At 41.6% G+C, this 12,480-nt stretch overlaps 1 protein-coding gene across 1 annotated transcript; it reads right to left on the bottom strand.

Moving 5' to 3' along the window:
* Positions 1-5: 5 nt before the first annotated feature.
* Positions 6-12,136, bottom strand: VPS26A (VPS26 retromer complex component A; the record flags this gene model as incomplete). Its single annotated transcript, XM_079311954.1, is given in 11 exon segments — positions 6-1,733; positions 2,571-2,713; positions 3,265-3,333; positions 3,843-3,949; positions 4,370-4,534; positions 4,999-5,155; positions 7,232-7,304; positions 8,938-9,087; positions 12,054-12,074; positions 12,076-12,108; positions 12,110-12,136. Coding segments are annotated over 11 exon segments (1,059 nt in total). The 3' UTR covers positions 6-1,619.
* Between the last annotated feature and the right edge of the window lie 344 nt (positions 12,137-12,480).

Here is a 12,480-nt window from a genome sequence, read left to right on the forward strand (position 1 = left end):
GCGGCTTTAGTGAGAATACAGCTGGTTTAATAATTCAAATAGCAGCTTAGGATGTTTTCCCCCCGCTCGTTATACATGTTTGCACAATCTGAGGCTGGTTAAGTACAATCAAGTTTTTGAAAATCATCGTTCCCAGGTTTACGACATGCAAGTGACCATGAAAATATTTGGCTTTTTTTTTTTTTTAACTTTATTCTTTTAAGTTTCTGAACAGGCACTTACATGAGGGAGTTGGATTTGCTCTCAGCCGAAGATATCCGCGTTAGGAGTATCCTAGCATAAAGTACACAGAGTCTTTGCTTTATCAAAGTGCCGCAGTAATAAAACAGTTCTTACAGAAATGTAATTCGATTATTTACTTACTCATAAAGTAAGGTTACCAATGACACTTGCACCTGAGTTGAGAGGCCTTGGCTGGAAGGCCAGGTGAGCTCCAAGTGCAAGCTGCCCTCCTCACAGCAGGCTGCCATTTGTGCCCAAGGCACAGGCCTGGCAACAGGCCCCACGCTCTGTGGTGAACAGATGAACACTAACTCCTCCAAGCTACTTCTTCAAACACTAAATGCCTATGAGATGATGAGAAAGACAAACAACCTGCTGTGCCAGACAAGCTTCTGAGTTTTAAGGCTTGCCTGGCCTCAAATACCTTGGCAGAAGACCACAAAGAGCTTGTTTGCCCTCTGACAGGCCCCGAAGGATGTCCTTGGAGGACATTTAGCCTCTCCCCTCAGGACAGTTACAGAGACCGACTGTGAAGACAGTGGAATGATGAAGCCAGGAGGAAACACAGTTTCACATATTTGCAAAATAACCAATGTTACCAGCGTTTAGAACTATGTTCAAATACTTTACCTGCTCACCACTGATGGTGAACTCATGACACCCCTACAGTCACTAATTACTGGGTAAGGAGCCCCCAAAAGTTAGGTGCAGCTCATGTGAAAGGCTTAGAGAAGTTTGACAGAGAACTGAGGGAGAGAGGGCAAAGATGCTTGCCAATATTCTTTGTAACTTGTTACAAAGCCTCAAAGAACCACTGGTGAGGTGTCTGAAGGCTCCAATCATAGTGCATGTACATGCAGCTTCAGTTAAACCCTGTCTAGCGCTGTCATTAGGAGATTTTAGGACAAATGCACCATAAACCTTGATTTTTTAGTGTGATTTAGTCAATTGTGTCTTAATGCAGTTTCAAAACAAAACAAAGCAAATAAGCAACATTGGAAACAAACATGCAATAAACAACATGAGAGACGGGAAATGCTTTAGTCTACACTGTAGAGGTGAGCAGCAAAAAAATCAAATACACCAGCCTACCATGCATGGAAATAACTAGATTTAAGCTTTTGCATACCCAAGTGCATATAACATTATCAAATAAAAGTAAATGTGCAGTATAAAATAGTAGCTTAAGAAAGTTCCAGTGTTTGAGAAAGCACTTTATTTTAAATGTATATACATACTTGAATGTTTAACTGAAGAACGCTTTAGTAGTATGGTAAACGCAGCACTGCAAGATGAAGGAAGACAGTTGTAATGGGAATTCTGGCCTTCTTTCCCCACAGGCTGCTTGCCATCTTGAACCTGCTGAAGCACTGCAAAGTTTTTCACCTTAGACCAGTTCACATTTCGGGTTGCTCAGCAGATGCTTGTGACTCTGGAGATTCAAATCGCTGGTGGAAGTTTGTCCGTTGTTTCCTCAGCTTCTCAGGAGCTTTTCTCCATAAAATTATTTCCTATTTGAGGAAGAAAACACTCTTGAAACCAACAGTTACCATTAAGGCAACCGCATGAAGTATCTTAAGTTCCTGATAAACTAAAAAACTTTCAGGAAAATAAAAAAGATAACCAAACACAAGAGCCCACCAAAAAACCATATCCATACTACTTAACAGTGCAGTTCATATAAAAGTAACAATAAGACACCACCATTAAGTTTACATATGTAGATACTGCTTGAATACTTCAAATCTTGAGCAGTCACTCCTTCCTCAACTATCCTACCCTCAATTTTAAGAGCATTAAAGAGCTCAAGAAATTTTTTTTCCTCCTTTTCTCAAAATCCAAGGCCTACCACAGCCACTGTATGCTCGAGCTATCTCTTGTTTTCCATGTTCCTGTGTCTACTTGTAGTAGGAAGATTCTGATCTAATCCACACAGCTTCTTCCAGTGACCCTTCTGGCTACACATTTCCTCAGCATCACTTTACCTTCTCTCACATTTTCAGTCAAACACCTTAGTCCTTTGCAGTTTTGATCCCAGGCTAATGCAGGCAGGGAGATTTCTCTGCAGGAGCTCAAGGAAGCAAACAAATGCACCAGTAGCTCATTTTACCCACCCAGTGTTTTGGCTGGGTACTCCCAAAGCAAGTTCTATGGTACTGAGCACCCTGTCCTGGCTGGAATAGCATCCAGCATCCCCCTTGGCTCCTTTTGTGCAAGGTAACATCATTTACAGAGCTGTCAACACACTTGCCAGCAGAAATGCTTGCACCACACATGAAGCACAGGTGGCTTCTCAGCTGCATGAAAAAGCCCAGAGAATTCTGCAGCAGGACTGCTATAGATCATACCTGCTGTTTGAAGTATCTTCTGTCTTCTTCATCCACAAGCACCAGATTTAAAAAGTACCTCACTGAAAATTTTTTGTTCACATCCCTCATTGTTGGAGTTGGGTCGTAGCCTGCTAAGAACAGTCTTATAGGAATTGATTCACCTGCAAAAAACAGAAAGCTTAAATTAGTTCCTCACAACTGGAATAATTAATACAGTTTCAGAAGACATGCAAAATAAAAGCAGTTTCCCAAGCACTGTCTGTGCCTGTTCCTTGCTTTAAAAAAAACCAAAAAAACCAATAAAAACAAATGTGCACAAGACAAAAATACCCACCAAAAAACCAGAAACAGAACAATGAGCACAGAAGCAACTATGAAATGTGAGAACCCTTTCTCAGTGCAAACATGGGAGCCAGGAAAGCCAGAAGGATCAGTATATTGAGCCCTCTGGAGCTGGTCTGCACCATGGAGTCAGGTTTGATGAAAGAATCAGTCACAGAATTTCTAATGAGAAATAAAAGTTACTAGGATCCCAAGGAAATGCCAATAGTCCATAAAAACGTCTTCTCCAAATAGAAAATGCATCAGCAACCTAAGAAGTGTGGTTTGTCCAGTTAAAAAAAAATATTACAAGTCCTCTCTTCTGCCCCAGAACCTTTAAATAGGATTTTAACACTGCATGCTCACCATCAAAACAATCACAGTTAGTTACCTTTAACGGGTGCACCATCCATTATTTCATACTTTGCAATGGTTTCGGTCTCTGTTGTGGTACTGGGTCCTGGGGAAACAAGTTTTCACTGTGAGAATGTTTCTGCTTCAAAGCCTCTTGATATTTCTATATAACTGATACTGTTGTATCAATTTTTTAGGATGACAGAAAATTATATTTCTGGAATATGACCGATTCATGCTAATGTTTACCAAACCCCCTCAACCAGTTAATCCCTGTAGAGACAAGGGGATCTTCAGGATGCATTTTACACCTCCCCTTTTGTTCACTATCTATTAAAGGTTGTTTAGGCTACTGTGTATTTATGCCCAAGTTCCATTTACAACAGTTCACATTTGTGAAGAGTCACAACCCCAGAACAACTAAACAGACTGACAGTGTTGACTACAAAGTATTATTGCCAAAGCACAAAATGCAAAAAACAAAGCCTGGTAGTCAAACACCAATGAGAAAGAAGCTGGTGAAGCACTGGTTTAGCAAGAGCTGCAACTACTGACTTCACCCTCCAGGTCTGCACAACACAAGTTGCCATTTCATTTGGACTTTGTTCCTCTTACCAATTCCAGTAATTTCCTTTTTGATCAGCTGCAACTCCATGTGCTGAATTTTTATTCTCACTAAGAGGAAATAAATTTTTCCAACAATCACATCCTTTAAGTGATACCTTTAAAAGAATAAAATGGGGGGTTTTGTTAGAGAATAAACACAAGTTTTGACACCTTTTTGAACATGAGTCACACAGGCAGTTATCTTATCTGCCTGGAAACTACTTGGAGCTTACTTCCCCACTGAACTAAGCACCTCAGCCAGACCAGAGCAACTACAATATCTCCATCATTCCATCAGATTCAGTAAAGGAAGTGCTATTAGTCATACTGACAAGGTGTAAATGCAAAAATTAAGTCTTAAACATTTGCTAGCAACATTCCTGTTAGTACTGAAGACAGAACAGCCAACTATATCTCAAAAAGGCCTTTGTGTAATTAGCATTTTACATTTTAAGTCTCCAGAAGGTGAAGTTGATCATCATATATTGTTTTTATACCAAGTTATTTACCTGAATGCAATTTGCTCTAACACTTACTTTGACTTATTGTATTCAAACTCTATATGGAGACAGTCTTCAATGCCTACTTCCATCTTGATGGAGTTGTTCACATCTGGGTATGTTGCAAGCTGGTGAACAATCAGATCATATTCCTTCACCAAGTCCGACAGCCGTCTCACGATTGTCACTTTGAGAAAATACCTGGGAACAAAGCCACCAGTTAGCCAGAATTATTCAGTTTTACTAAGCATGAGCACTCATGTTCTGAAGTACAAATATTCTTGGAAAGACCAGTGTACAATCTCATAAGACTAAATAGCAAAGAGTAAGACACCAAAACACAAGAGAAAACACCCACATGTGGGAGTGTTATCTTCAGTTGTGGGTATGTATGGTTTTTTTAAAAGGAGAGACATGGACTGTCTTCACTAGATGGAATTGAAGGAACTTTATTTATACAAACAGCAGTGAGCAATTCCAAATTAAGTAGAAAAGACCACATTGTGTTACAATCTCCCCAACTCCAGCCAAGGCACAGTAGCTACTGGCTTTCACATGTTCTATGTAATAACTAAAAGGAAGAAGAGGGGGCAGCATAATTGCTAAATTATTAATTCTCTGCAGGGGAGGAGAGGAGAAAAAAAAAAGGTTTAACAGTTACAAACCTCAGTCTGACGTTGGCACCAATATAGGATTCATATGGCTTTTCAACCTGCATGAATTCAAAGTCATAGTTTCTGCTTTGGGTCAGTTCTCCAGGTAAGGCCAGTTCTTTCACTAAGTTTACAAATTCATGGGTATTGCTTTTGTCATTGAAGAGTTCTAAAGTTAGAAAGTTAAAGGAAAATATGTTTCAGTGTTTATTTTTAGCAAACAAAATTGTCTCTAATTTGGCAGGAGCAGGTGGGAGAGTATAACAAAAGCAATTAACTTAAAATGCGCATATTTTACCAAATGTTTTATTCAGGTTTTTTAATTACCTTTAGTTCTAGCAACCTACAGTTAGCATCCCTAAAGAACTAACTGGAATGAAGAGAACACTTTGAGAGCTCCACTAGCATGGCAGTGTTTTTTAATGACAGTTTAGCTAGCTTTAATAAGTACTTCTTGCTTTGCATGCTCTGTAATTAGCATTGCCTGGTTTTGCCTTCCAGCATTTATTGCTGTAGGGACAGAACATAAGCAATGTCAGGGCTGCCTCATTTAGGACAGGCCAGTGATCCTAATCTGGTCTGCAGATTAACAACACCTAGCAAATAATTTATTATTATTACTAGTCTACAGCCAAATGGCTTATTATGACCCCTGGTCTAAGTCAGTCATTTGGAAACAAAGGCAGTTTCACAGCCACAGCACCTCCTGTCCCCAGAACAGTGTCAGTTATTCATTCCTGGACATGTGTCGTGCAATTCTCACCACAAATTACCCTAAAAATCAAAACCCAAACACTTCAGTAACTAAAAATAAGCTTCTCTACCATTCAAAATTGAACATCAGCATTTGTAGTTAGTGTTACACAGACTGAAGTTTTTCAGAAAAGAATAAATGAACTTAGAAGACCAACTCCACAATTTATCACTGCTAATATGGTAGAAACTGACACTAATTACTAACTCCCATTTTCTAATAGAACCACAAATTATCTAAAAATGTGCTTAGTTTGCTAAGACAAACATTTATTTAATATATAGCTTATGTAATGCTGCATATTGAATACTTTTAGTGCCAGTCAGAAAAGCTGAAGAGTTGGCTTAAAATACATCTTTGATATGGGGTTAGTCTGCAACTTCATATTAGTTCATGCAGAGAGATCACACTACTGCAATGCTTTTTGCATTTCTATATTAAAACTTGGAAGGATGCAAGAAAACATGGACAAGTCCAAAAAGCAGTAGTTAAAACCATTTCTGCATAATTCTGTGGGCTTCTGAATGCAGCATAACAGAAAGTCCCAGAAATGCATGAATTTCAAGAAACACTACATCAAATTAAATTCATCTAGAGAATAAAATGTGTATGCCAAGAGTAGATGAAAAAAAATTTGTTCAGCTATTAGAAGCCAACAGACTAAATGAAGCTGATGTACTTGTGCTCTTTTTTTCCTGTCTATATGCCTCACTCCCATCACAGTGCTGCTTTATTCTCAAAGTTTAATTTTACAGCCTCACTGAGCAAAACTTCAAAGCACAAAGCAGCAAGTGCCTGTCTCAGTCACATCTGCTACACCAGACTTCAGACACAGACTACTGGAGCCTACTGACTGATGAGAAATAGGGAATTTGTGAAATTCCATTTAAAGTCAATTGTAGGAGGCTGCAACTTGAGTAATGACTGCCAAGGGGGACAATAATGCAAAGAGCTCTCTGAGAGGGAAGAAATTTTACCATCAGCCTAAGGGTGCAGAGAAATTACCTGGACTGGTAATAAGTTAGATATAATAAAGATGCCTCATAGTTCTAAGAAGGCTTTGGTAATTATAAGAAATTCACCTTTCTAGTAGGTGTCATAAAACCAATTGCCATAGAATTTTTTTAAGTATTTTGCTACAGACTGCCTCAATTTCTTTTCTATGCCTCTTCTCTTTCAGAGAAGATGGCAAGTTTAGTTTTCCTAAATCTCTAGTGGTTATTAATGGAACTTTTAGCTTGTCTGAGACAGATTGAATACTCACCAACCTGGTTCTCCCTCACATGTACATATCTTTCTCCCAATGACTTTCTGAGTAGCACAAATTAGTACATCACTTGCTTTAAAGTAAGGAAAACACAACTTTCCTCTGGCTGTTATCATCCACTGAGCAGAACAGGCTGCATTATTTGATGTGAATTGCTGATAATCACAAGTGCCAAGTTCCATAAATCACAAGCACCTAAAATTCTCTTTATAGCTTAAACTCACCAATTTGTCCTACAAATTCAATTCTAATTCCTTGGTGCTCTAGTCTCTTCCCATGTTTAAGGGAGACGTTCACCTACCAAGGTAAAAAAAAACAAACAAACCAAACACAAGTTAAATTTTTTCAACATTTTCACTCTAACATAATTTCAGTAAAAAGGAAAACATATTAGTACATGCCTATGAAAAGCAAGATCTCTTCTTGACAGCCTTACCCTAGCTTGAAGACAGCCAAATCAAACAGCTGATCATGACATTAAGCATTTCCAAGGCACCATGAAAACATTCACCAAAAATCTAATCACTCACAAGACTGACTTTTACAACTAAAATTGAAACTTTCAAGTCTCAAAATTAAGCACCCAAGCCAGAGGTCAAGCAGAGCCAGTTGTGATGCTTCAAAGCATCTTTAGACAGTCACATCTGGAAGTTCAAAATGAACTGCCATGAGACTGATTCCTTTCAAGCCAAGTCAATGAAGAATAAGAGATAATGAAACCTACATAAAGACTTTCATTTGTGACTCTGATTCTCAAAAACAGACAAGAAAGGATTCCACAAAGTTACTTGGTATTGAAACATGTAAATATTAAGCATATAGAATGTTTTCTTATAAGGCAGTGATGACCAGAGAAATTCCTATGCTTCAAAATCCAGCACACTGTCAATTATCTGAGTAGGAAGTAAACTACTGGAACAATCCATTATTGTGGTGAAAAAAAGGGATGGGATAGAGGGAAGCTGTCCAAAAAACTTCTGGTCTCCCAGACCCCCTCATGCCACTGTGCTTGTGTTAGCCAAAACTCATCAGGCACCTCTCAGGTGTCACAGATACAAGCCAGCAGTGCTCCAGCCAGTGATCATAAGTTTCTCCCTCAGCTTCCTGGGTTTGAGGCTCATCCTATGGCCCTTCACACCCTTGGAAGGATCTTTCCAGAGAAGCAGGATCTTTGTAAAGAAAGGCATAGCCAGAGCAGGAAGATGCCCAGTGATACAAGTCAGTCAAGATCAAAGCAGGCATTCAGAAGTCAATCTCAGAACCCAACACCACCCAACTCAAGTCTTTTGAAGGAAAAGTGAATCATAACAGAAATACTCAGAGAGTGAGAACAGCCTTAGTAAAACAGAGTGATGGCAAGGAGTTCCTAGGTGCAATAGTGAATGTAGAGAAATCCCTCTGGCAATCTCAACTTCATTGTCTTTTTTCCCAGTAAGAAAAACTCTTGTTGACTCAGCAGTCAGCTGCACTTCATATGTTGCTCTTCCCTCTGTTGCAATCCAGAAATCACTTCAGGGCATGGAACACAAGGCTTATCATCTTCAGGGTATGCAAATTTTTGACTGCACCAGCCAAAAACTACTGTTACCTGTACTGGATTGTGGATTTTGGAGTTCAAAGGGAAGGGGAAGGAATCAGTTCTCTCATCAGAAGCAATGGTGGGATTGCACATCATTGCACAAAAAGCTCATTCATAAATATGAGATGACCGGAAATAAATAAACAGTTACTATTCAAAAATGTTGAGTTCCATCAGCTGCCTGAATGACTGTGGATAAAAAAATCCTACATAGCAAACCAGTTTCCTCTTTGAATAAAAACATAAGCTGAAAATTCAGCTCTTATATCAGTTTTTCATTTACCTTCAAATATGCAACTGCATGCCAGAATCAGAACAGTTATTAATAGTCACTTTTAAATAACAATTTACCTTTCCTGAAACAGATTCTCCATCGTAGAAGAGAAAATGTTTTTCTACTTTACCATCTTCTGTTTTGATTTCTGCTGGTTTTCGTGTTTCAGCATCATTAAGTACAACATCAATCTCACAAACAGGAACGAAAAGGTTTCCTAGAAAACTCTGCAATAACAAGAATTGGATAAATTACTACACAGTGGACATTCCAGTTTACTTGCAGCTGCACACTAAACACTAAACACTGGGGAAAAAGCATTTGTGCTTCCATGAAGTTACAAAGCCATTATGTATCAGAGACCCCAAGAAATAGTGATGACAAAGGACAGCTGCTCATCTAGCAAATAACTGAAATCAGGTCAGTAACAAGCAGTGACAGCTCCTACAAAATATCATGTTTGTAAAAAGTACACAGTGCAATTACCATTACTACTAATAAAAAAAAAAAAAATCCAAGCACTAGAGCAAAGTAGAATGGAAAGAAACAATAACAGGGGATATGATGCAAAGCCCAAAGCATCCCTCTGGCTGGGGAAGGGGAACAGGGATTTTATTTGCTGCCTACACGCCATAGTTGTCTCAGCAGACAGCAGAGCAGCTTTGAGAGGCTGCAGCTCTTCACAGAGCCCACCTCAGCTGCACAAGGCTGATACCAGAGTGGGTGTCACAAGTTTACCAGTAACCTTCAGGCACAGTGTTTGTCCTCACCTCTCCTCAGCATTCTCTATCGAACTTTTGAGCGGCATCAAACACAAGAACCTGAGAGACCATCCTTGGATCTCACACAAACACTCCTTGCAAGAAGCTGCAAAACATCTTAGTGGCTCCATGGGAAACTCAACAAGATTAGTACAAGAGCCAACATTTTCCTCCAAAGACTTAGGCACTAATCTGCTTTGATGTACTAAAGCAGACGACACTTCACTAATACAGTGCAATTTTTGTGGGTTTTTGAGAAATTAAAACATGTTCTCCATGAGATGATCTGCTTCAACCAGATGAATTTCACACACATGAAACAGCCTGTCCTGGTTTTGGCTAAAGTTAACTTCTTCTAGATATAAGCTCTTCTAGAGTTAATTTCTTCTCAGTAGCTGATACAGTGCTGTTTTTTGGATTCAGTCTGAGAGTAACATTGATAACACACTGATGTTTTAGTTGTTGCTAAGTTGGGCTAATTCTAACTCAAGGACCTTTTTTGTGCCTTGTGCTGTGCCAGTAAGGAGGCACACCAAAGAGCTGGGAGGGAGCATGGCCAGGACAGGTGACCCAAACCAGCCAAAGGGATATTCCACACCTCAGAATGTCCTGCCCAGTGTATCAACTGGGGGAGTTACCCAGAAAGGGCTGACATCAGTCAGCAGGTCGTGAGCAACTACATCGTGCATCACTTATTTATTATTATTGTTATTATTATTTACCTTTACTATTATACTTTGATTCAATTATTTAACTTACCTCATCCTGCAAGTTTTACTTTTCCTTCTCCTCCCCATCCCACCAATTTAACATTTAAAAAAAAAAGGAGTAAGAACTCTTCCCAAGACATTCTAGGGTCCTGAAGTTTGAAATGCAGCATGAAAAACAAAGATCCCAGGGAAAGGTTTGATCTGAATGTTACTGTTTAGCTGTAGGAACACAAAGAGAGGACACAGAGCAAGCTGGATCTATAGAACAGTGATTCACACAAGAATAAACTGACTTTGTGTGTGTTCAGCAACTGGCCCCACTACAATCCACAAAGATATATATGACTAACTGAAATCCTATTTTATCTACTGCACATTCTGAGGGGAAAGCAGCAGCAGATGACCAACAAGGCCATCAGACAGAAATGTCTTCCAAGTCTCTGCCAAGCAGAGCGTCTATTTGTATAGACTGCTGAAAAAATATTTTTGCACATTAGAATCATTACTGATTCTTGGCTTCTTGGGAAGGGCAAGAGAAAAGGAAGAAAGTTCCAACAAAAATTCTGAAATTGTAGACTCTTTTAAATACAATACACTTTTGAGCATGGCAACATTTTTTTCCTTGAAACTGTACTTGGTTTCCAGGTTATTCTTATATTCCCCTCTAACTAAACAAGGAAACACATTACCATTAAGCAAACTATACAGACTGCTCTCACAGTACCTTCTGAATTACAAACCGACCCTTTAAATGGTACCAAACATTGGTAACACATCACTCCTCAGGAGAGTGCATGTAAATATTTCAACTGCACTCCTTCCAGATTAGCTGTGATCTCCACCAGAGAGGACAAGAACACATGAAATAAAGAAGTCAACAGCTGGCTTCTCCTCCAGCTGCTATCGAAGACACTGCTGTGGGGAAACTATGCAAAACAAGAAGTATTTCAGATAGCTATCGCAGGGCTTATTATGTTACAGTTTAAGAGAATGCAGACGGAGAACTGGGGTTTCCAGAAACTGGCCAAATGCCAGGCTGCACTCTTGGTTTTGTGCAAAAGACAGAGGCTGGAGATTCTGCTTCATCAGGCCCAAACCCAAGCTGCGATCAGCCCTGAAGTGTGATAGCCGCACTGAAGGACTTGTAGGAATGCCACAATGTACAGAGTGAAGAAACCCCAGCTTCACACAGAGCCCCGAGCAGCTCCTGCACGAGCAACAGAGTTAAGGAACCCGAACACCCCAGAAGCACGAAGCCATCGATCCAGTATGACTCTTTTTTTTTTTTAACCTCCTCATCGGAGCACGGCGAGCACTCGGCGCAGGCTGCCGGGCACAAACAGCTGCCGTTTCCTGGAGGGTGCGCTCCTCAGGGATCGCAGCCCTCACGGCACCGCCGCAAAACCAGCGCTAAGCCCAGGTCCGGCCGTGCGGGGCACACGGAACCCGAGCTCCACCACCAAACCCCGCCCTGCCGAGGTCATGCGGGCACTTGTAATCCGCAAATAAAATTAATAACCCCCTAAATCCTTGCGCTTGGAAGGAAGGAGGGGGAGAGGAGGCACCGCCCCGCCCAGGCCGCCGCCGCCGCCTCAGGCGATGGCGGATCGGCGCTGCCCTCCCCCCCCCGCCCCGCACTCGCCATGGTACGCGCCCCCCCGCGCCCCCTTGCACAGCCCTCACAGCCGCCACCACCGCGGCCCCCCCCCGCCCCGCACTCACCATGGTACGCGCCCCCTCCGCGGCCCGACACCGGCCCCGCGCGCACCAGCACCAGCCGCCCCCGGCCGCGCGCCCCTGGTCATGTGACCTTACGGGGGCCCAGGCCACGCCCACCCCGCGCCGGGACCACGCCCCCGCCGCACGTGACCGCCCCCTCCTTGCCCGCCGCGGGAGGGCGCCGCCTGGCGGCCGGGAGGCGGCAGCGCTGTGGGGGTCCCCTCAGGAAATAAGCGCGGTAATAAACCGGGGCTTTTGGCAGGATTTCGCGCTCTTTTTCGGTGTACGCGAATGGCTGAGTGCTGGAAAAGTGCAGGAGACTCCCAGCGCACAAAGGGTTGAAATTTATCCCCTCAGAGCACGATGGCTTTCCCTCAGAGCTGGCTGCGCACTGTTGTTCCCCCGATTGGGGCGGCTGCTGCACACACAC

The sequence above is a fragment of the Erithacus rubecula genome (assembly GCF_903797595.1).
Source record: "Erithacus rubecula genome assembly, chromosome: 9".
Classification (NCBI taxonomy): Eukaryota; Metazoa; Chordata; class Aves; order Passeriformes; family Muscicapidae; genus Erithacus; species Erithacus rubecula.